At 33.0% G+C, this 23,040-nt stretch overlaps 1 protein-coding gene across 3 annotated transcripts in view; it reads right to left on the bottom strand.

Annotated features, from left to right (window-relative positions):
• SEMA3E (semaphorin 3E) overlaps nucleotides 1–23,040 on the bottom strand; it is a 269,360-nt gene that overhangs the window by 26,169 nt on the left and 220,151 nt on the right. For all 3 annotated transcript variants that reach the window (XM_082398304.1, XM_082398306.1, XM_082398305.1), the window contains exons 6-13: nucleotides 14,505–14,624; nucleotides 13,305–13,447; nucleotides 12,127–12,241; nucleotides 11,623–11,692; nucleotides 8,626–8,770; nucleotides 6,269–6,491; nucleotides 3,420–3,511; nucleotides 1,148–1,189 (exon numbers count right to left, since the gene is read on the bottom strand). In XM_082398304.1, the coding sequence (XP_082254430.1) occupies nucleotides 1,148–1,189; nucleotides 3,420–3,511; nucleotides 6,269–6,491; nucleotides 8,626–8,770; nucleotides 11,623–11,692; nucleotides 12,127–12,241; nucleotides 13,305–13,447; nucleotides 14,505–14,624 (950 nt within the window). The remainder of the gene's footprint in view (nucleotides 1–1,147; nucleotides 1,190–3,419; nucleotides 3,512–6,268; nucleotides 6,492–8,625; nucleotides 8,771–11,622; nucleotides 11,693–12,126; nucleotides 12,242–13,304; nucleotides 13,448–14,504; nucleotides 14,625–23,040) is intronic.

The following is a 23,040-nucleotide window of genomic DNA, read 5'->3' on the forward strand; positions in this document are numbered from 1 at the left end:
TTAACTATAATCACCATACTGTACATTATATCACCGGGACTTACCTATTTTATAACTAAAAGTTTGTACCTTTTGATAACCTTCACCCATTTCACCCAGCCCCTGCCTCTGGTAACTACCAATCTGCTCTCTGTATCTATGAGCTTGTTTATGTTGCTGCTGTTGTTGTTTGCCAGTAGTTCACATATAAGTGAGATTATATGGTATTTGTCTTTCTCTGACTTATTTCACTTAGCATAATGCCCTTAAAGTTTTATTCATGTTGTCACAAATGGGAGGATTTCTTCCTTTTTTATGGCTGAATAATACTCCATTGTGTGTGTATATATGTATGTATATATGTGTGTGTGTGTCTGTGTGTGTGTGTGTGTGTGTGTGTGTGTATATAATTTATTTATCCAGTCATTCATAGAGGACACTTAGTTCATTTCCATGTCTTGGCTATTGTAAACAATCCTTCAATGAACATGGGGGTGCATATACCTTCTTGAGTTAGTGTTTTTGTTTCCTTTGGATAAATACCCAGAAGTAGAATTGCTAGATCATATGGCAGTTCTATTTTTAATTTTTTGAGGAACCTCCATACTGTTTTCCATAGTGGCTGCACCAATTTACATTCCCACCAACAGTGCACATTGACATATAACATGTAGAAAAGTGATGTAGATATATATAGAATGATGTGGAATAAACTGTAAGATATGTTATTAAGTAAAAAGTAGACGTAGCAGAACAATCAACATCACATGTTCCCATTTGCCTAAACATAAAAGGTTATTTATAAATAAATGAGGCAATATATGCAACAACTACTTCTGAAGAAATTTACACCAGAAGCTGGTTCCAGTAAAGTAGAAAAGAGGTTTGTGTTTCATTGTACACTCTTTTGTATTACCATCATTACCATTGTTTTTTGCAAAAACATTACCAAAAAAAAAATCATGGAATAAGGTCCTATCATGGTTGTAGAGGTAAACCTACTCTTGTCTACCTTTCTAAAAACAGAAAATGCAGAAATCTATTACCTGTAAACCACTATGTATTTTTGTCAGAATAAAACTGTAACTTGTTAATATATAAGCACACATACTTAAGCTTTCTATCCTTTGACCTTATCTGATATATAGAACACACACACACAACTTACTCTCTTTGATGAAATCTCCATAGAAATAATAGGAACTGGATCCTGAAAAATTAAAAAAATACGTTTCCTTTTTAGGAATAAAAATATAGAAACATACCTTAGTGTGGTTATAAATTACCTGAAATCATACTAGGTATGTGAGTTGTTTCCTGCCAAGCAGTCTACAGCTTTCATTTTAGTAAATCAAAAGGAAAATACACTTAAATAAAATATAACCTTCTTTTAAAAAATATTTTCTAGTAGAGTAGGACAAAATGTGGATGAGAAAAGTAGTGAATAATCTAAGCATCTTATAGTTTGTCTCTGGATTACAATTTTTGTGTTTGCATTTGAATATTACTCATGCTCTGGAAACTCAAATATCCTTAAATAAAATAATGAAGTCAGAGTGTTCTTTCTTATAAAGAAAGTTGAACCATTAGAAGTAAAACACTTACGTCTTTGAATAGGTCTTATTGCCAATAAACCATGTGATCTTTCATTGTTTTAACCCAGGCCTAAACAAAATACTTTTCTGTTAGAGTTCAATCTCCATGAACCCAGAACGCTTTGAAAAAGATGCACTGTCATCATCACTGTCTTAGAATTGCACCAGAGGAAGGATGAAATCTACACGATAGTTTGAGAGCCTATGTGCAATTCTAGGGATGGTGACTGAGACGACAGTGTCTCTAAGGACACCACAAACTCAGTCAATTCTGCAAGTGGAGAAGCCATACGCAAATGGGATCCGCTCTGTGGATAATTACCCTTCAAACAATTATTTTTTGAAAGAGAAAAACTGATCCTCTCTATTAAATCTTTTAAAATATTTTAAACTACAGAACCATTTATGCAGGCATGCATTTATTCATTCAGAACACAATGTTTCTTAAGGGTTTATATGAACAAGACATTGTGATGAACGTGGATAATATGAGAGCTATGATTCCTAATGTGAAATGAAATTTTACAGAGGTCCAATACGCAAAATAAACAAAAGCATAGCTGCTCTGGTTGAGATAAGAATGTGGTTAACTTTGTGCATAGCTATGGGGAATCTAATCTCCAGAAGAGCCAACGTGAAATACACTGTTTCTCATCAAAAATGTTTTCATATACATTCATCACCTACATACACAATCTTCATTACTTGCAGATTGTGTTCTTGCACATTTGCTTACTTGCCAAAATTTATTTGTAACTCCAATATCAATACTTGCGGTGTTTCGCAGTCATTCACAGACATGTGTGTGCTCAGAATGGCAAAAACTCTGAGTTGCCCAACATGTACATTCCCAGATGACGTCATTCAAGGTGACAGCCTGCCTTCTTGTTTCAGCTCTCATATTGTAAACAGGTATCCTTTTCATGGTCTATTTAGTGCCCCATTTTCATACTGTTGTGCTTTTTGTTAGTGACTGTGCTGATTAAAAGGCCCCTAAGCATAGTGCTGAAGTGTTGTCTCGTGTTCCTAAGCTCCAAAAGACTGTGATGTGCCTTATGAAGAAAACATGTTTTAAATAAGCCTTGTTCAGGCATTAGTTATAGTGCTGTTAGCCATAAGTTCAATGTTAAGTAATCAACTATGTATACTAACTAAGGTGTCTTTAAACAGAAACACACATAAAACAAGGTTATGTATCGAAAAGTTGACAAAAATGTCCTGACTAGAGACTCTCAGGAACCTAACCCCATATCTCCCCTAGGGAGCAATGATTACTAATTAATTCAGCGTTCAGGGTGACTTCAAAGACGGTAAGTGCCACAAATGTTGAGACTTAACTGTGTGTGTGTGTTTGTGTGTGTCTGTGTGTGAATATGTACAATTGTTTGTGTCATGTCTAATCTTTCCATTATCGTTTTGTAGTTTTCTCTTAGTAAATTCTCTGTGTAAACTGCATGCCATAAAAAAGCAGTCTACTTACCATACCACAAAGTCCACAACATGAAATCTACTGCTATTTTTTAACTTTCTATATCGATAGTAAATTTGTTCAAGATGATACATTGCAATAATGATTCTAGAATTCATTTGTGGGATAAGTGTCTTTTCTTTATGTCACAGTTCATACAATGAAATTCTTTTCATGCTTGGTAAATACTGGCCTCTTCGTCTGAACAGTCTATGACAATCAAATAGATGTATCAGAATTTTAAATCATTCTTCAATTCATTCTGAATTCACAATATACCTGTTAGAAAAAAACTGACGTAATGTTTTTCCTATTTATAACTCACTTGCAACTGTCTGTAATACATAAATGTTGGCTATATTTTTTACTAAAAATACCTTGAATATCTGAAGTTCTTCTAGAATTACTTCTTCCATTGATTCTGTTTCTTGGTTATAAATCGTGATTACTTTCAGCACGATTCCATTATCTGTGAGAAAACAAAAGAGATAAACTAGCTTTGTCACAATCTGGTTTTCAAACAAGTAAAAACCATGGAGAGACTATAAATTCAAATAAGATTTGAAATCTAGATGTACAAAACATTTAATCATTGCTATTGCAAACAATATGACTACTTATATATTCATATTCATTGTTTCAAAAATTTGATTCAAAAATCCAGTTAAAGGTTCAGAAATCAAAATGTCTTTTGGAATTAATGAAGTATAAGACAGATGGCAAATTATTCTAGCTTCTTCTGTGATGTATGATAAAAGAAAATTTTTTACCTAAAGCTACCTTCCCTGTAAGAAACTATACCTTTAATCTTATGGAACCTTCCAAGCAACACACTATGGAAATTTATATATATATATATAGATAGGCATATAGATAGAATATGTTTATATCTATATATACTTTTATTTTTTCCTTCCAGTTTTAATGATATAATTGACATACAGCACTGTATAAGTTTAAGACATACAGCATAATTATTTGACTTACATACATCATGAAATGATTATCACAATAAGTGAACATCCATCATCTCATATAGACACAAAATAAAAAGAATTTTTTTCCTTGTGATGAGAACTCCTAGAATTTACTCTCTTAAAAAGTTTCACGTATAACATACAGCACTGTTAATTATATTAATCATGGTGTACATTATATCCTTAGTACATATTTATCTCATAACTGGAAGTATGTATCTTTGACAACCTTCATCCAGTTCTCCCACCCCTCACCTCCAGTAACCACAAATTTGGTTATATACACTTTTAATAAAAATTTCAAGCATACACTATTGAGAGAATAGTATAATGAGTCCTCCTGTACAAACCATTTAGCTTCCATAATTATCAATAATTTTATAAATTTATATTCACCTTTTAAAACTCCACATTATTTTTATTATTCCTGATATTCTGAGCTTGTTATTTCTAATGAAAAATTTAATAAGATACTAATTTGCTTGTAAGAAAGATTTGGTGTAGTGGCTAGAAATAACTTAGGGAAAAAAAAAGCATGTTGGAGGTTCTGATCCAAGAGTTTCTATGGTATTTAAGCAATTTGTTTAAAAATTATGAAATCTTGCGGTTGGGTTAATAAAATTTGATTAAAATGAAACTAATAACAATTACCTGTATCATACATTAAAAGGAACCAAAATTATCATATCAAGCACACATTATAAATATCCCACAGTTATTATATAGAGTAAAAGGCAAAGATGAAACTCAAATTATCAATTTGCAACCAGTGATTTTGCAGTAAGGTCTATATAGCATTAAAGCAAGTGTCTGATAAATTTGGGGAAAAATAACTATTTTGTGGGATTTTCCAATGCTGTACTCATCACACATTTATCAAATATGCTCTTTGTGCTGAAAAACTGTGGTTCAATATAACAATATCTTTAAGTTAAACATAGGTTACAAGAGAGTGTAAGTATATACCTGATATTTCTGGAATTCTCTCAAATAGCTTTGGTCAATCTAATAAAAAAGTATTTCTGAAAACATTCTTGGACTTATATATGACTTCTCATTTAAAAATAACATACTTTTTTCTATGATTAATTTTATCAAATATTACTCTTGCTTATGGAATTCTTTTTTTTTTTTTTAACTCTGTTGGATATCACTATAAGTGAATTCATGGCCAGGTAACTTTAACTTTGTTAAAGAAATCTGATGCTTTGTTAATCTTGAACCCACAGTGTAGAGCACATTACTAACCTCCTAAAATAAATGAATAAAATACAGCCTGCACCAGAGATCAATTTCTGGAAATCCGATTAATATCTCCTTACTTAAATCTTTGATTTTTCAGAAAGCATGACTGGAAAAGCTCAAGCACCAATATTAATGCTATATCCCAATTCCTGATTTGGGCATATGCAATGTCTCTTTAGAATATGTCAATGATTAAAGTTAAGTATGGTAGACTGTTTCCTCTTCTAAATAGGATCTGCTGTAGCAATTACTATGATGCATATGAAAAAAAAAAGAAATGATCATTTTAAAGATCCTTTAAATGACTATATAATTTTAAAGTACTTGACAGAATTTGATACATATTACCCTGGATGCTAAAAGATTCCAAGTTCTCTTCCACAAGCTAGATCTAATGCATAGCATTAACTGAAATTACAAATTTATTTGAAATATTCACTTTTAGCATATTTATTACACTTTATTAATGCAGGATATTATAGCTTTGGTCTAAAATTTTATCTCCATTATGTGTAACACTTGTCTTGTTTGGTACGCATGGTTGACTTCTGACGGGACCTGATAAGCATAGTTGAGATTACAGATTTAGGTGAAATTACCTAAACCTCACCTAAAGACTGAAAAATCTTGAGACCTTGTTGAACAGCCAAAGGTAGCAGTGGACCTGGGGGAGTAACAGGAGAACTATCCTTGTATGGCACCCTACTTCCTCTATGAGTTCTTTTTGGAACCAACATTGTTTATTCATTGTTCATTAACATCAATTACTCGTTCCTTTATGTATTCATTTGTTCAAATGTATTAAGTATTGACCATGTATCAGGAATTATGTGCTGTAACTGCTCCAAATCTTCTCTTCCACTGCAGTAGACAGGTAGTATGTAAATGAGCCAATGTGGGTCAACCAGGGTTTTGTTGATAGGTGGGGTTTTTTTAATGTAATAATGTTATTGATTTTAAGGTTCAATTTAAATGTCTCTCTGAGTAGTCTCTAATCTCTTTACCTGTCCCAATGAACAAGACATCATATTGGCCATCCTCGGCTTCCACTCGATCCACTGCTATTTGCTTCAGGTTATACTTTCCATCTGTTTTCACCAGTATTGGTTTTTTATGGGCAGGTTTTATGGGCTGGTACATAAGTGGATGGCTTCTTGCAAATCTGATGGCATCATCAGGGTAGTCTTTGGTGGTTCCGTACCTCCCTCCATTCACTTTGCTGGCACACTGAAATACAAACGGATGAATTTTTTTCCCCTGAAATCTAAAGAGCAAATTTATACTCAATTATGAAAAAAATTACAAAAACTGGGTATGTTCAGTTAATCAACTGTGCATTTAGCAATATTTAGTAACCATATATTCTTCATTACAGAAATAAAATCTGCATTAAAAATTGCATAGAGAGACTGAATTATTCCAAACATGCAGCAGTAGAAATAGACAGATAGTAGTGAAATCCTGAAAAAGTAAAGTATATGTAATATTGGTATAGTCTAGAGGTAATACAAACGTGTAACATTATAAATACTCTAATTATTTTTCCTGCTTCTAAAATTTATTTTTCATATTTGTAAATTAAATTTTAATTTCCTATGAACAATATATTGTTTATAGCAAAACAAAGAGACTCTTTATTGTGCTAAATCTTCCCCCCAAATTAAGAATCACAACTGCACAATAGCTTTCCCATTATTGATACTATGATTGGTGATGGTTCCAATTGGCTCACTGACTACAGAATTTTAGTACTGTAACACTGAAACCTATTCAAATTCCATCATTGTTAAATAAGGAAAAAACCCTCTCTGTTCTACTGTAATCTGTATGAATTTATATTATTTTTGTATGAATTAGACACAATAAATTGAGAAAACCAGAAATATTTGCCATAATGTGTCTCAATTCTTAAATCACTGACTCTAAAAATAAATGTTCAACAGTACCTAAGTTACTTCTTGGAATACCTTTAACTGCGTTGATTCATGCTTGTTATTAAGCACTCCCTCATTTCACGTATTTTCCTCCAGAACCAGCAGCAATTGCAATGATGACCTTGATAAAAATTTTCCACTTCAGAGTATAAATACAGTAGTTTAGTAATCAGATTCTGCAAAGAGGGCATTTTTAATGGTTTGTTTTAAAAATTTGGGCCATATTTCTCAATTTGGCATGAATTTTTCACTTGAGTGTACTTTCATGATATATAATTGGAAACATTGTGGACCAGCCTGGAAGCAGTTCAGTAACCAGTCACTTCCTCCAAATCTCCTTTAATACCATGTGGTTTCAAGAAGCATTTCCAGCAAAGCCACAGGAGTGGGTTTTCTCCATTTAAATTGTAATTTCAATCAATAGAGTGAAATAAAATATACTTTATGTCTTACTGTAAGTAATAATTCTAAGCTAGTGAGAGAGAGTGATTGTAATGGTAAAGCCTTACACTTGTTAATGTAGGTAAGCTTTGTTTCCACTTTGAATTTTGGCTCTGCAAAAATGGTTTCTACTCGACTTGCAAGCACTTGTGGAATCAGCCTAGTGTTGGGTTTTCACCAGCTGCTCATAATAGTGTAGACTGTGACGTGCATGACAAGTTCAGTATTTGTTCTCCATGGACAGCAGATACAATTGATGCTACACTTTCCCAACCTAGTTGTGTACGGGACATATGATACAAAATCATCCTCATCATAATCATCATCACGTGTGCAATTAAAAGCACAAAGTTTGAATGGCTAGTTAGGGAGAATCTTAGTAGTATCAGTTAAGAGGCAAATGGTGGAACTTCTTATTCTCTAGCAACACAGCTGTATTGTCACTTTTCTTCCAGAAGGCTAGCAAGGATGGCAAATGGGGTGCTCAGAATTCTGAAGAGCCAGAGAAAAAGCTTCCTCTTGACATGTTAAAGTGAGAAGTAGGGAGAAAATTTGGCCTAGGGAACTGAGAGCCTGACTCAAATATTATAATATAAAAATTTGGTAACATTCTCTTGCTTGGAAATCACATGTGGCACTAATTCTTCTGAAGAGGCTGAGAGGAATATGATGCTCATTTCACTGGATATTTCTGTATTCACCAGTACCCTTAAAAATAAAATTTTAGTGAGACCTACATAGATAGCTAAAATATCAACAATAATATATAGTCTATAATGCTAGATTATATTCTTTTCATTAAATAACAAGCATACATCTTGATGTAAGAAGTAATATTTCTTTACCTTGCAAGTAATCAAGCATATTTTTAGGTGTTGAATTTAACTATTTCATGCTAATTTAGTAAAGCATCTGAAACAATGAACAGAATATTACTAAAAGAGTCTTTAAAAAATAAGAATACTTTGTTAAATGCCTAAACTTACAGAACCAGGTCTTGGATAAGGGACTTTTCCTTCATAGAGTGACCAGTGGTATTCAGGTCCTTCCTTATGTGCATATGGTCCATTAAAGGCTGCCCGGATACTGGACATGTGATAGACACATATAGCATGCCCTCTAAATATATTACTAAAAAAAAAAAAGATAAGTTACTATTCTGGAACAGACTAGGAGGTCACCGAGTCAAGCCCCGCAGACAACATAGATAAGGATGAAGTCTTTTGGATAAAAGACTTGCAATCTCTTAAGCATAGGAAATTCTAGAGATATTAACTATTGCAATATTTCAAGTATGGAAACTCCAAAATTTACCATTTTTTGCCTATTTATTATAATAAATTGAAAATGACATTGTTAGAATCACAAAAGCAGTTGTGTCACTTCATTTTTTCCAGTTAAATCTTATTTTTTTTATTGAAGTATAGTTGATTTACAATGCTGTGTTAGTTTCAGGTGTACAGCACAGTGATTCAGTTTTATATATATATATATATATACACACACACATAATTATACACACACACACACATACACATATATATACATATATATATACACACACATATTCTTTTTCAGATTCTTTTGTGTTTTTATATTTTTTATTAAGGAAGATTTGGCCTTAATATTTTAAAGATTCATTCCCAAGTTGAGGAAGGCTTTATCTCCTTGTACGTTGTCCTCTCTTCCAAGTAGACAGTGTTTTCCTATTCTCCATGCTGTTAATATTGCTATAAATTTTATTCAAATTTTATTACTTCTCTTAGTGTATATGATCTGAAGAACAATTTAAAGTCTAAAGAAAATTTGGGGCTTTGTTTCATTCTTTAGCTTGGGGTCACGGAAACATTAATAAGCTTGCTGTATATTCCTTCCTTCAGGTCACTGGAAACAGTGCTACAGTGGAAAGGTTTACTGGGCTGCACCAGATTAATTTTGAGAAAAAGACTTACATTCTACAAAACTCAGATTCTTTACCTGCAGAACTACTAGCAACTGAAATTATTTTTTTGATAAAAATTTCTACTTGTTGCAGATAAAGACAGTAGTTGACTAACTACAGCAAGCTTTATTGGGGGCATAAGATTCTGCAAAAGGACATTTTAGAATGATTTGTTTTAAAGATCTGGCTGCATTTCTTAATTTGGCATAATCTGAATGAATTCTAACACTTCCGTAGCCTCCTTATTGTGAGAATTAAAATAATTAGTTTGTGAAAGTGCTTTGCAAAATGCAAAGTTTTCTGTACGTGTAACATTTCCTACATTCTGAGACACCTGTAGAACAGCAGTTACGTTACTGTCTGAGAACAGCAATTCACACATTTTATAACACACCTTGAAGCAATTGGAAATGCCTGCAACAGTGAGAAAACCAGAGATAGTCTTCCAACTAACGTGGCAGTAAACCTTTGATCACCATGCTATGATATCAACCTTTACGTCAGGTAACAGCTGGCAAGCCTTTTTCTCACAATTACGTATAAATTGAACAGTCAAAATTGAAATTATGGAAGAAAATAATGTCTTGTCTTTGAAATCTCAGACAGATCCATTATGCTATCATTTATGAAAGCAGCTTATAAACTGATCATTATAACCCATAAAAAAATCTATACTGATTATCCTATAGCTTATATTTATCATATAAAGCCATGGATTTATAATGCAGTGTACAAATTCTTCACTGGCATAAGGCAGAAGATGAAGTGTAAAAAGAGGTTAGGGATTTTCCAGGGACTGTGATAGCTACCAATGTACATTAACATCTCCTCGCATCACGGAATAACTGATAGCAAAATTGTTTCCATGTTTCTGTGCTGAAGAAAAGGTCTCCTTACGATAGCAGGATACTTATTGAAAGAGCTTTATTATTTTTTTTTTCAAAGTGAGCGTAATAAACTACCTGCTGAAAAAGTAAACAAAAACTATGTGGAGCGATCCCAAACAAACAAAGGTATACATGGCTATAGAACAGTTTAAGGCCAATGCAATGCAAACGAGGAACTGAGTAATATCGTTCTTTTCCTGTCTAGAGAATTGAAGTATGTTCTTTATTTCTCATTCCAGCCATATCATCTCCACTCTGCTTATTTGGAAAGACACTCAGGAAATTATATATATAAACTTTCAACCAAAACTGATTCTAATAATTTTTTCATTCATGTATCAACACACATGAAATATTTGATTCATTTTTCCAGCACTCTTCAATGGATACAAAATACAAAAGCATAAAAGAGAAAAATACTAGATCATAAGCCCTAAACTTGAGCACCTTTTTAAAATTTAAAACTCAGAGGGTAAATCATAAATGTGTGTTCTCTAAGAATCTACATAGGAGCAAGACAACCAGAGTAAAGGAGTGAGCCAAGCGCTCTGTGATTAAGGAATCAAGGAGTGTTTCATGAAGATGGCAATTGACAAGTATTGGAAAAACTGATATAAATCAGCGTTAGAAGGGAAAGTAGATAAATAAAATCACAGTCACAGGGAAAGCAGACACTGGGATTCTGACAAGGTATTATCTTGTCAAAAGCAGAGTCGGTGGGAACTTAGACGAAAAACTTTCAATCCTGAATGGGGAATAGTTGATAGAGAGCCTTGAAAGCCTGACTTGGACAATTGTATATGATGATTGAAAGAATTATCCTAGACTCTATAGCATGGAACCAGTACCTTAAAAACTGTATGAGGAAAAAAAAATCATTCTGTTGTAGATCAGAGAGGGAAGAACTTAGGACACTGAGCATAGGAGGATGCTGGTACTTCAAACAAAAACAAATAAGGATCTGGATTGAGATTGTGGCTTTAAACATCAAAGTACAACTGCAAACACAGGAGAACGAAGAGAAACTGGTGACTTATAAAGTATAGAAAGTGAGAATAACACATTGGTCAATAGTATTTTCAATTGCATATACGATGAAGGGGTTTGGCATCCTTTGTTTCATGATGTTTTGACTGATCATATAAATTTCTCACCTGGTAGTGTTGAAGAGTCCAAATATCACTGGGTTCTTATGATCTCTGGTATGCAGCAAAAAAACATCCTCTGAAACATTAAAGACCATTATGTTACTTAATATGTTTAGCCCTCGTTGCATGTGAAGAAAATACATTGACATAAAATACTTTAGAACCCATGATAGATTTTAAGATATAAATTTCCATATACAGTCATATGACAATGACCAAATCACAACACAGTGAGACTGATGACTGTTCAAGATGACTTTGAGCTGGGCCTCAAGGAGGGAACTAGAGGCGCCGACTCTAAACTAACAAGAGAGGGTCTTTCTGTTCCCGCAACTCCCTTGTCCCATTCGTGGACCTGGCCAAGATGAAAAGAATAGAAACTCGCTCTAAGTTAGATAGAAGTCAATTACTGCAGAAAGCAAATTTTCCATATGTGCTAGAAACAATGAGGGTTATACAAAGAAGCACATATATCGAAGAGGAAAATTTAACTCTCCCAATAATATTTACCTAATTCATCAAAATATGTATCAATTCCATTCATTCCTGGTACTGAGCAAACCAGTCTAGCTTTCAGGAAAGTGCTCCACTTGTTCACTAGTATTCTCTGTCCTCCTACATCGTTCTGTAAAAAACAGAAAGCAGGTAAATGGGTACCCAGAGAACTTTTACCAACAACAGATTTTGTATTATTAAACCTGCAGATGGCAAGAGTTATAGTTCTTTTATTTAATGTGAAAATTTGAGCATAATCTTCAAATAATATTAAAGATGCAATTCCCCATAAACTTTTTCTTTAGGTTTACACATTCGATCTTGTCAGTGTACTTTCACCCTGGCCCATTAAATAGTTTCCAGGTATTAAACAATGTTAGTAGAGAGTAGAGTACACTTTTCTAAATAAAGTAGTAAGCTTTATGATACAGTAACATTTATTATTATTTTATTGATAAATAATCCGCTTATCTCAGAAGTACAGAAGCATCCACTTCTTTTTCTTATTTTAGGGAAAAAGCCTTGAAATACTAACACACAAGCACACATACACATAACAGGCATACATATTTGCACACATACACAAAATACATATGTGTGTATATGTGAATATGTATACATATACATATATACTGAACATACATATAAACATCTTCTTAAATTTATTCAAGTATCTTCTTAAATATCAAAATAACTTCACATTTATAATACTATTAGCATTCTCTCAATATCTATGGCCACTTCAGTTGGTGATGAATGTTCACGAAACAACCTATCTGACTATGCCCAACAAACTATATATGTTTTTCCTACAGAATCAACCATCTGAATTGTTGAAACATGCTTATGTAAATTATTTAGAATGTGGATTAAAGAAACTAGCAAGATTTTGGTGAAATTAACTTTTAAAAATGGAGCTCAAACTTCTGTGTAGGAAGACGTATAGCCTAATTATAGGCCATTTCTTAGTAGGGCTTTGAAAATGGAGAAAATCACACAAAATGCAAAGCTCTTTTCAGATTAAACTTTCAGTAGATATGAAGTCTGAAGACTAGATAGTAAATACCAATTTTAGGGAGCCTAACAGAATAGAAGAAAATACTTTACAGTAGAAACCTACTATAAAATGAACAAAGGTCTGACCATTAATTGTGAGTTAGGCAAGCTTAGTGAGAGAGGAAGGCGGTCCTCACCACGCAGAGTCGCCCCACTCTGGTGTAAATTGCCTGGGCATTGTTTTCTGCCTCCAGGGCCTTCTCCGTAAAAAAGAAATACACTTTGTTGTCATCTCGGTCTTCATTGTCAGGGATCATGTACGAACCTACAAATTTTGGTTCTAGAGAAGTAAAAAATAGAAGAAAATGAAATAACTATTACAACAAAATAAGTTAATATATTTACCTTGAAATTTTGTACTAAACATTACAATCATGTAGCTATCTCCATATTCTGTGCAAATCAACAATTTTTAAGAAATGTTAGGGTATTTAAAATTTAACTGAGTTGGAGGGAAATAAATCAATTTCAAATAGCATACATTATAGACCTGAAATGAATTCAAAGAAGAACAGATTAGGAGCAGCATGATTATAAAATCCATAAATTTCCTCCCATATATATATGGGAGGCATATATTAAAGTCAATATAATATATGTAAAATATTTTAGCAAAGAAGTCTATCATTATTTTTTAATTCATAAATTATCTACCACTCCAGCTCATGGAAGACCAGTTTAAGTTTTTGTATCTGTAATCAAAGGGATCTGAGGGAATGACCTTTGACTGATACGGAATGTCAAATATTTTAATGATAAAATGCTGCCAATAATGATTATGCACTCTAAAGCTTAATAAAAAGGCTGAAAATAATGAAACCACTCACTATAAAATGACTTTAGTCCCTAGATATACCAATGTGCCAAAATATAAACATGATTCCTTACAAAGGATTCTATGTAAATGAATGCCTAGTGATTCTCCTAGAATTTCATTTGTCTCTCAAGTACAATGTGATCCTATTAAAACAAGCAAAGCAAAGCAATCAATTCATGCAAAATTATACCAACTGACAAGAGAAAACAAAGCAACTATTGGATGAAAGGGGTTTTCACTTTTCATATATTTGTCTTGTTCATTTAAGTCCTGATTTCTAACTATTGCTATGAGGGTAATCTGGTTGTATAATAAAGCTGATCCACTCTGCTATAAAATGATATACATATATCATATATAATATTTTAATTCGGGAATATTGCTAAGGAAAAAATCCCTGAAATTTGTGAAAACTATAAATTACATTTGTATTGTTATCATTATCAAAATGGCAAGTTTCCCGTGAGCTCTGGACTTGCTTTCAGTTCTGATTTACATACGCTTTTCTCCTCAATCCTACCTTTCAACAGGCGCTCGTCATCGTGCTCAGTGCGGATATGAGCCAGTCGCCCCAGGCTCCTAAAAATGGCAGCGTCTCTGCCCCAGTAGTCACTGTAGAGTCCAGAAAACAATTCACTACCTGCATGAAAACATCAGATAAGTCAGTATTCGTTTCTGGGTCTGATGACAATGTATAAAACCACAATTACAATAAACATATCCAGGTTTCCCGTGTATACGGCCTAGTGAAACGGATACTACTGCTAAGAGCATAGATGATACAGGCAGACGGCCAGGGTTTGAATTGTGACTCTGCCACTTACTAGATGTGTGAACTTGGGCAAATTGCTTAACCTCTCGGCGCCTCAGTTTCCACACTTACAAATAGGGGAATAGCACTCAGAAGTGTTGCTAAGAGTAAAGCATGTAGAATAGTAGCTGGCATATACTAAGGCCTACGTGAGTATTTGATAAATAACCTGGCTTTATGGTATTTTAATAAACTTCTTTTAACCTTCATATCATCAGGGTATTAGTATTAGTATTGGTATTAGTATTAGTACTGGTATTATATGTGAGTCAGCTAACTCACATTCTTCTTGTAGTAAGAAATTGCTTCCATCAACATGATTTTAATGCAGGAACCACAAAGTCTGACAAAGCTGTATATAATCCAATTAATTGTCATTTAATTTGTAAGTGTGTGGCTTATTTAGACAGAAATGACAGAAAGAGTTCATAATTTAATCAGGCAGTCAAGAGAACGAATGAAGTTAGCTGCAACATGTGGTGAAGGTCACAGACTTAAATCAGACCAAGGAATACACAAACGTATGCAGGATCTCAAGCCATGACAACATATCTTTGGGGCCAGCCAGAAAGAAAGACACTAAAATTGCTCACAAGAAGAGAAAAAATAATTAACAAAAAGAAAAATAACATAATGATATAACTAGACCTCCAGAAAGACCAAAACCTCTCAAGCACAGGAACTTGGGGTCCTCTTTCGTCGAACTGACAACAAAAGGTAACTGGTGTGCTCCTCAGTGAGGCCAGAAGGATTGTCCTGGGCATATGAGGCTCAAATCCTGTCCTGGGCTAAAATCTCTGGCCAAGAAGCAGATGATAGCAACAGATCACTGGATATAGCAACCTCAATTTAGGGTGACAAAATTATTTTCTTAATGAGTGTCATTTAACTGTGGTCCGGTTTTAAAATACAGACGAGTATACTAAAAGTATACTCAAAGTATTAATGCCTTTCTGTTAAATCTGGAATGTGTACATATGTGTCCAAGTGGTATTTAAAGTGCTTTTTTAAAGAGAATTCAAATTAATTGGATTTCCAATATAATAAATTTAATTGTATACTCAATTTTAGAATTAGAATTATTAAAGTTACAGTATAAAAATTTGACCAAGTATCTAAACAGAATTAAACAAAACTTGAGTGTCATATTTATAAATTTTATTGATTAGATTTAAAAATTGTTTCAACTTTAAGGTAAGATCTTTAAAACTTTAAAAAACTTGAACAGATTAATTATATTTGTATGGTTTAAAATTTGAGAAGGTAATCAACTGAGTTGTAAATAGGATCACTGTAAGAAGTTTATTTCCACCTTGAGATAACTAACAATTTTTCAAAAGTAAAGATAATTGCTTTTGTTAGATTTAGATTTAGAAAAAGAAAAGTGAGATATACATTGAATTTGAAAACAAGAAAACTAAGTTTTGATAAATGTTACTGTAATAAACTATTCTTCATTTACAAAAAGACAAGTAACCATAAATGGTTTTTTTGGTTCACAAAACCCACTATGGATATTTAAAAACTATACAAGATACAAATAAATAAAATCCAGGTCTTTCGCAAAGGAATTAACTTTTAAACTATATATATTATATAAGTGAGAAAGAGAGAGACAGACAGACAGGAGAGACAGAGGCAAATATGGTAGAATATTAACAGTTGGTGGGCCAACGTAAATGCTATAAATTTTTACTCCTCTTTCAATTTTTCTTTGTATTTGAAAATTTTCAAGACAACAAATTTAAAAAGGAGCTGTATTTGTTGAGTTCATCCTGTATATTCAATGCATGCTGAATGAGAAATATGATAAGGAAAATAACAAAAACTAAAAAATAAAGATGCTTTATATCTGGACTTAAGAAAATAAAATTTGGTAGAGAAGAGTTATATCAGAACTCTTATTTAAGCATATTCTTTGAAACTAGAAGGGGGGAAGAACAACATAATTTGTATCAAATTCAATCAGCGCTGTCTTCACCAGAAGTTTTATATCCATGTGGAAAAAGAGTATTTTGGGATAAAATGTATTCAGTGGTTAGGGATATGAACCATATGTGGGGTTCAATCCGTACCACTTGAACATAGATAAAAGAGAGTCATGTTGAATTCATTAAAAGGCCTTGGAGATCATCAACTCTATGGCAGAAATGAACGAGTTCACGCACAAAAGAGTTAGTTGACTATTGAACCACCAGAGCAAGGGTTGTTCTGAAATTTAAAAAAACTATTGTACTTGGTTATAGTTTCCATAAAAATATAAAGGCCATCTTACATGGATGGACCTAGAGATTTTCATGCTAATTGAAGTAAGTCAGACACAGAAAGACAAATATCATGTGTTATCACTTACATGTGGAATCTAAAAAAAAATGATACAAATGAACTTATTCACAAAACAGAAATAGACTCACAGACATAGAAAACAAACTTATGGTTACCAAAGGAGAAAGGGAGGGGTAGAATAAATTGGGAATCTGGGATTAATAGATACATAATACTATACATAAAATGGATAAACAACAGGATCTACTGTAGAGCACAGGGAACTATTATCAATATCTTGTAATAACCTATAATGGAAAAGAATCTGAAAAAGAATATATATATGTAAATCAACTATACTTCAATAAAATACAGTAATAAAATAAAAATGCCATTTTGTAAAACTGTCCTAAACAGAACTTATTTTTCTAATATGGACTGGACTGAATGTTTAATTCATAATGGGTACAAAAAAAAGATTTCTTTAAAATCATGACAGTTTTATATTTCTTAAGTTTTTAATATTTAATGTAATTCAGTTTCCTAAAATATTTATAGAACTTTTATATATGAAAATATTACTTTGGAAAAATAATCTTTATTTTAGTTCACATCAATTTTCTTGCACTTATCCCAATTTGAACACTGTTTCCAAGTTCTACTTGTAATCAATTCTACAAATTTAACAAATTTAACATAAAAGTTCCCCTTGAAGCCACTAGATGGAGCCATATGATACCAAATAATATACATCCAGGGCAGGTTCTCTGCAAAAAGGAAAAGATGAAATAGTACCAATTTTACCCAGTTTCCCTTTTTGTATCCAGATAAAAGAAAATAGTTTGTGAACAATTCAAATAATACAATATGAACTGTATGACTTAAACTTCAAAGAAGCTACTAGACAGGTGCTAAAAACTATATGCTATGTAAACTGAACCAAACGTGTTTGTGTTGGAAACATTAGATCTTCCTCAGAAGGGAAAGATTCTCCTTTCATATTTTATTATCAGTGTGAAGAACAAAATAAATTTATAGTAATAGATAATAATGATGTTTGGTAAAATACTTTCCTAAGAAAAAATAAACACTTTAATGAAAAATAATAAATGAGAATAAAGCTTTAGGCACAAAGTTAACTAATAGTAATTAAATGAGCAAAAATAATCAACATTATTATAATTGATACTATTTATGGCAAATACATAGTTTCTAGTTGAAAACTTTAAAATTATAGCTATTTGGTATAGAGACAATTTGTGAATCAATATTTTGGCATTGTATAGAGCAAAAAATAATATCTGGATAATTCATATTTTCACAGATTAAAAAAAATTTCATACAAATAGTAAAATATGTTTTAGATTTTCAATGATAAGAACAGAACTACTCAAATTTTTAGTTTTCTATGTCTAGGCAGATATGATATTTAATAAATGTATTAGCTTGGTCATAAAGTTTACTGGTACCTATTTTGATATTCTGAATATAAATAACCAATTTGACTTGTATGCCATATATTATGTTTCATTGTTATAGCACTGGTTTCTGATGGTAGCTGATGTTATGTTAATGTTAGTTGGTTATAATTAAAAAATAAAACACATCTGCAGGGTATTTTGACAGGTGAATGTAACTTATCACTGTCATGTTCAACAATAGTCTCTGTGTACAGATACAAGAAGAGTGGAAACAATTCTGCACTGGAAATCTGGCAAACTAAGCCCCCAGCCCCAAACCTACTGTGTGGGGCAAAACTGTTCGGAATCTCACTGCCTTGGTTATTTGGAGAATCAGAGAGGTGTACAAGTGATTTCCTGAGGTTGCCAAGCTTTTCTGTTCTCTCTGCTGCCCTTTTTTTTGGTTTGTATGTTCTTTGCCTACAATTCTGCACCTCCCCCCACTTCCCACTTCACCTCCCATTTACCTGGCCACGGCCCACTTTCTCCATGAAGCCTTCCCTAACCAAACTTGTGTTAGTTTAGTAGCTCCTAGTACCACCATAGCCCCATGCCTATCATATTTCTCATCCTACTATAGTTTGTCTCCTGTGTTTGACATTATTCCTCACTAGAATGCAGACTTCTTGATGTGTCTTATTAGATTCTTTTGTCACCAATATCTTGTAGAGTGTCTGGAATACAGAAAATGCTCAATAAGCATTTGTTGAATCAAAGAATGGCATAATGAGTTAATTAACAAGTGAATAAATCTAAAACTTTTAGTGTTCAAATTTTAAAAAACTATGAAATGCAATTAAAAAAAACACCTCAGGATAAGATTCTGATTTTTCGAAAATGCTTCAGGGAGAAAATATCAAAAGAAAGAAAACACTGTTGGCATTTATATGAATAGCAGAGTTCTTTTGAGTTTTTGTTCCTCAAAAAGCCTATATTTAATAATTTTAATCCAGGAACACAGGGACTCTATCTTCTAGTATTTGTCCCCAATAGTTTCAGCCCCAGAAGACTGTGTCTACTCTCAACTAGTTTGTAGGAAAGAAAATAAAACAATCATTTGACCTTGGCGATACAAAAACAAACCCATTGTAAATAATCTAAGTTAAAATGCATAAGTAAAATACTTTTCTACACAACTCCTTTTTTTACAATACAAACTCCAGTTGAAGTTTTAGTGAAACATACTTCATTGCCTTAATATTTTATCAACCTTATCAAGAGCTTAGTTCATAGATGGTATTATTAATCGATTAGAGTTTTTACTCACCATGTTGTAAATACAGATTTTAATTGTTTAGTAGGAAAAATTCACAGTTTTTCATGCCCTTAAGTCTTGCTCAAGCATTTCTCCTATTTATGTTGTAAATGTCTACGAATCTGAATAATGTGAAACATATTCGTCTCATGGAAAAGACATGGCTAAAGATGGATTTAACTACCTCATTTTATAACTGAACTACATCATTTTGTTAGAAAATCATTCCACTTTTGCACTATTCCACAGAGTGACTATGACGTGCATAATTGCAAAGAGAAACAAAATGCACTTGGGAGGATGAGGATGGATAAGAATGGTCCATAGGTTCCAACCTCCTAGTTCACACTCACGGTCTGTGTAGGATGCTGAAAGAAATCAGGAAAAGCAGGTCCTTTTATTAGTTATGTAGTTGTTTGGACTTTCTGTTTGTTTTTGCTTTGGCAAATAGCTAGCATTAGCTATCAATGTCAAGAAGGTGGTTTCTCAAGACCAAAAGACAACCCTCAGAATGGGAGAAAATATTTGCAAATGAAGCAACTGACAAAGGATTAATCTCCAAAATTTACAAGCAGCTCATGCAGCTCAATAACAAAAAAACAAACAACCTAAAAAAACAAACAAACAAAAAAAAACAACCTAATCCAAAAATGGGCAGAAGACCTAAACAGACATTTCTCCAAAGAAGATATACAGATTGCCAAAAAACACATGAAAGAATGCTCAACATCATTAATCATTAGAAAAATGCAAATCAAAACTACAATGAGATATCATCTCACACCGGTCAGAATGGCCATCATCAAAAAATCTAGAAACAATAAATGCTGGAGAGGGTGTGGAGAAAAGGGAACCCTTTTGCACTGTTGGTGGGAATGTAAATTGATACAGCCACTATGGGGAACAGTATGGAGGTTCCTTAAAAAACTAAAAATAGAACTACCATATGACCCAGCAATCCCACTATTGGGCATATACCCTGAGAAAACCATAATTCAAAAAGAGGCATGTACCAAAATGTTCATTGCAGCTCTATTTACAATAGCCAGGACATGGAAGCAACCTAAGTGTCCATCATCGGATGAATGGATAAAGAAGATGTGGCACATATATACAATGGAATATTACTCAGCCATAAAAAGAAATGAAATGGAGGTATTTGTAGTGAGGTGGATGGACCTAGAGTCGTCATACAGAGTGAAGTAAGTCAGAAAGAGAAAAACAAATACCGTATGCTAACACATATATATGGAATCTAAGAAAAAAAAAAAAAGGTTCTGAAGAACCTAGGGGTAAGACAGGAATAAAGACACAGACCTACTAGAGCATGGACTTGAGGATATGGGGAGGGGGAAGGGTAAGCTGTGACAAAGTGAGAGAGTGGCATGGACATATATACACTACCAAACGTAAAATAGATAGCTAGTGGGAAGCGGCCGCATACCACAAGGAGATCAGCTAGGTGGTCTGTGACCACCTAGAGGGGTGGGATAGGGAGGGTGGGAGGGAGGGAGATGCAAGAGGGAAGAGATATGGGAACATATGTATATGTATAACTGATTCACTTTGTTATAAAGCAGAAACTAACACACCATTGTAAAGCAATTATACGCCAATAAAGATGTTTAAAAAAAAAAAAGAAGGTGGTTTCTGACATATGAAGGAAAAAAGAAAACTGCATTCTGAATCTGTTCATTTGCATTTGCTAGCATCCATGACAGTACTGTGAGTTTCCTTGGTGGCAAAACAGTGACATTGATACCAGCATGGTCAAATCAGATTTCTAAGGGGGAGAATGTCAATGGGGAATTGAAGAGGACATTTTTTTTCTTCTTTTTTTTGATTTTTTTGTTTGTTTGTTTTGAGGAAACCATAAGCAAGTATTCAAATAGCTCTTTAGCAACTAGCAGTTAATGGCCAGAAGCAACAGTCAGCATGTGGATACTTGGCATTCTGCCAAATGAGAAAGCACAGCAGTCTTAACCTGGATAAGAAATTACAGATATTCTTTAGGCACAGGAATATGCAAAAGGAATAAGTTTCTACACAGTTGGGACGAATTCAAGAAATGAGCCAGCACATTCACTTATGTTTATAGAGGTTGTGATTGTAAAGACATACATTTTACCTTCATTTCGATGATTTCATTTATTTTTCTAATATTTATGAAGTCCTATTTTGTGCCAGAACTATTCATTTGTAATTCTGCCTTGAATATATAGTTAATAAAATAGAAACATTTTTTTGTGAAAAAAGTTTTAACGGTATTAAGAGCTTGAGATAATCACTTAAATTTTCCCTGCATGAATTCCGACTCCCTTTCATCCAATTGACATTGACCTTTAATTCACAGAATTTGTAATGAGGGGATATATTCACAAAGGTCTCATTATGATGAATAAAAGTGCAGGAACAAAATTTCAGCAGCTGTAAACTTTTGTAGTTTTATTTGCTGTAAAATGTAACATAAGACATGAAAAGCGCAGAAAGAAAATTTTGGTGACCATGAAATACCTCATTCATGGTTATTTGTTGATATAAAATTCAGTAAGTCTTTAACTTGAAAGTATCCTAAAAATTCTAACAACAAAGCTAGCACTTTCAAAAGCAAAGTGTGAAAAGGTACCTGAGAAATCAGAGTGGCTTTCCCCCAAACACTAGTAACATGTACATTAGCATACCTTAGGGGCTTCAGGTATGGTATGTATTAAATTACACCTAGAACTGGTAATAAAAATCTGGGTCAGAATGAAATGCTTTAAAACAGTAGCAATAGATTGAGTCGGCAAAGTATCAAAGAAATCCCAAAGTTACTGAAGGTGTTATCAACGTAATAAAAAGAATACTGCAATATTATATCAAATGTAAACTGATGCAAAAAAGTCAGCTAATACTTTTCCTTCCTGACCAAAATGACATATGACATAAAGAAAATATTTCCTGAATTTTTATTTGGCCGGCCACCAAACCTAATAATTTTTAGTGGCAAGATAAGTCCTAAGTATCTTTCGTTGACTTGAAAGGCACAGACAAGTAATGCAGCAATTCATTTTACTATGTAATTCATTGTTTCACAAAACTCTTTTTAAAACCAGATTATAATGTCTTGCCTTCTTCAACCAGTTATTTAAGACCATTTTAAATGTAATATTAGTAATCACCGTAGAGGGAAAGTGTGGTTAAACATATAGAAATATTGCACCTGTGATATGAATTTATACACCACCAAGATAAATTCTGTTAATACAAAGTGACATTTAAAGAG

The sequence above is a fragment of the Balaenoptera borealis genome (assembly GCF_965194805.1).
Source record: "Balaenoptera borealis genome assembly, chromosome: 7".
Lineage (NCBI taxonomy): Eukaryota > Metazoa > Chordata > Mammalia > Artiodactyla > Balaenopteridae > Balaenoptera > Balaenoptera borealis.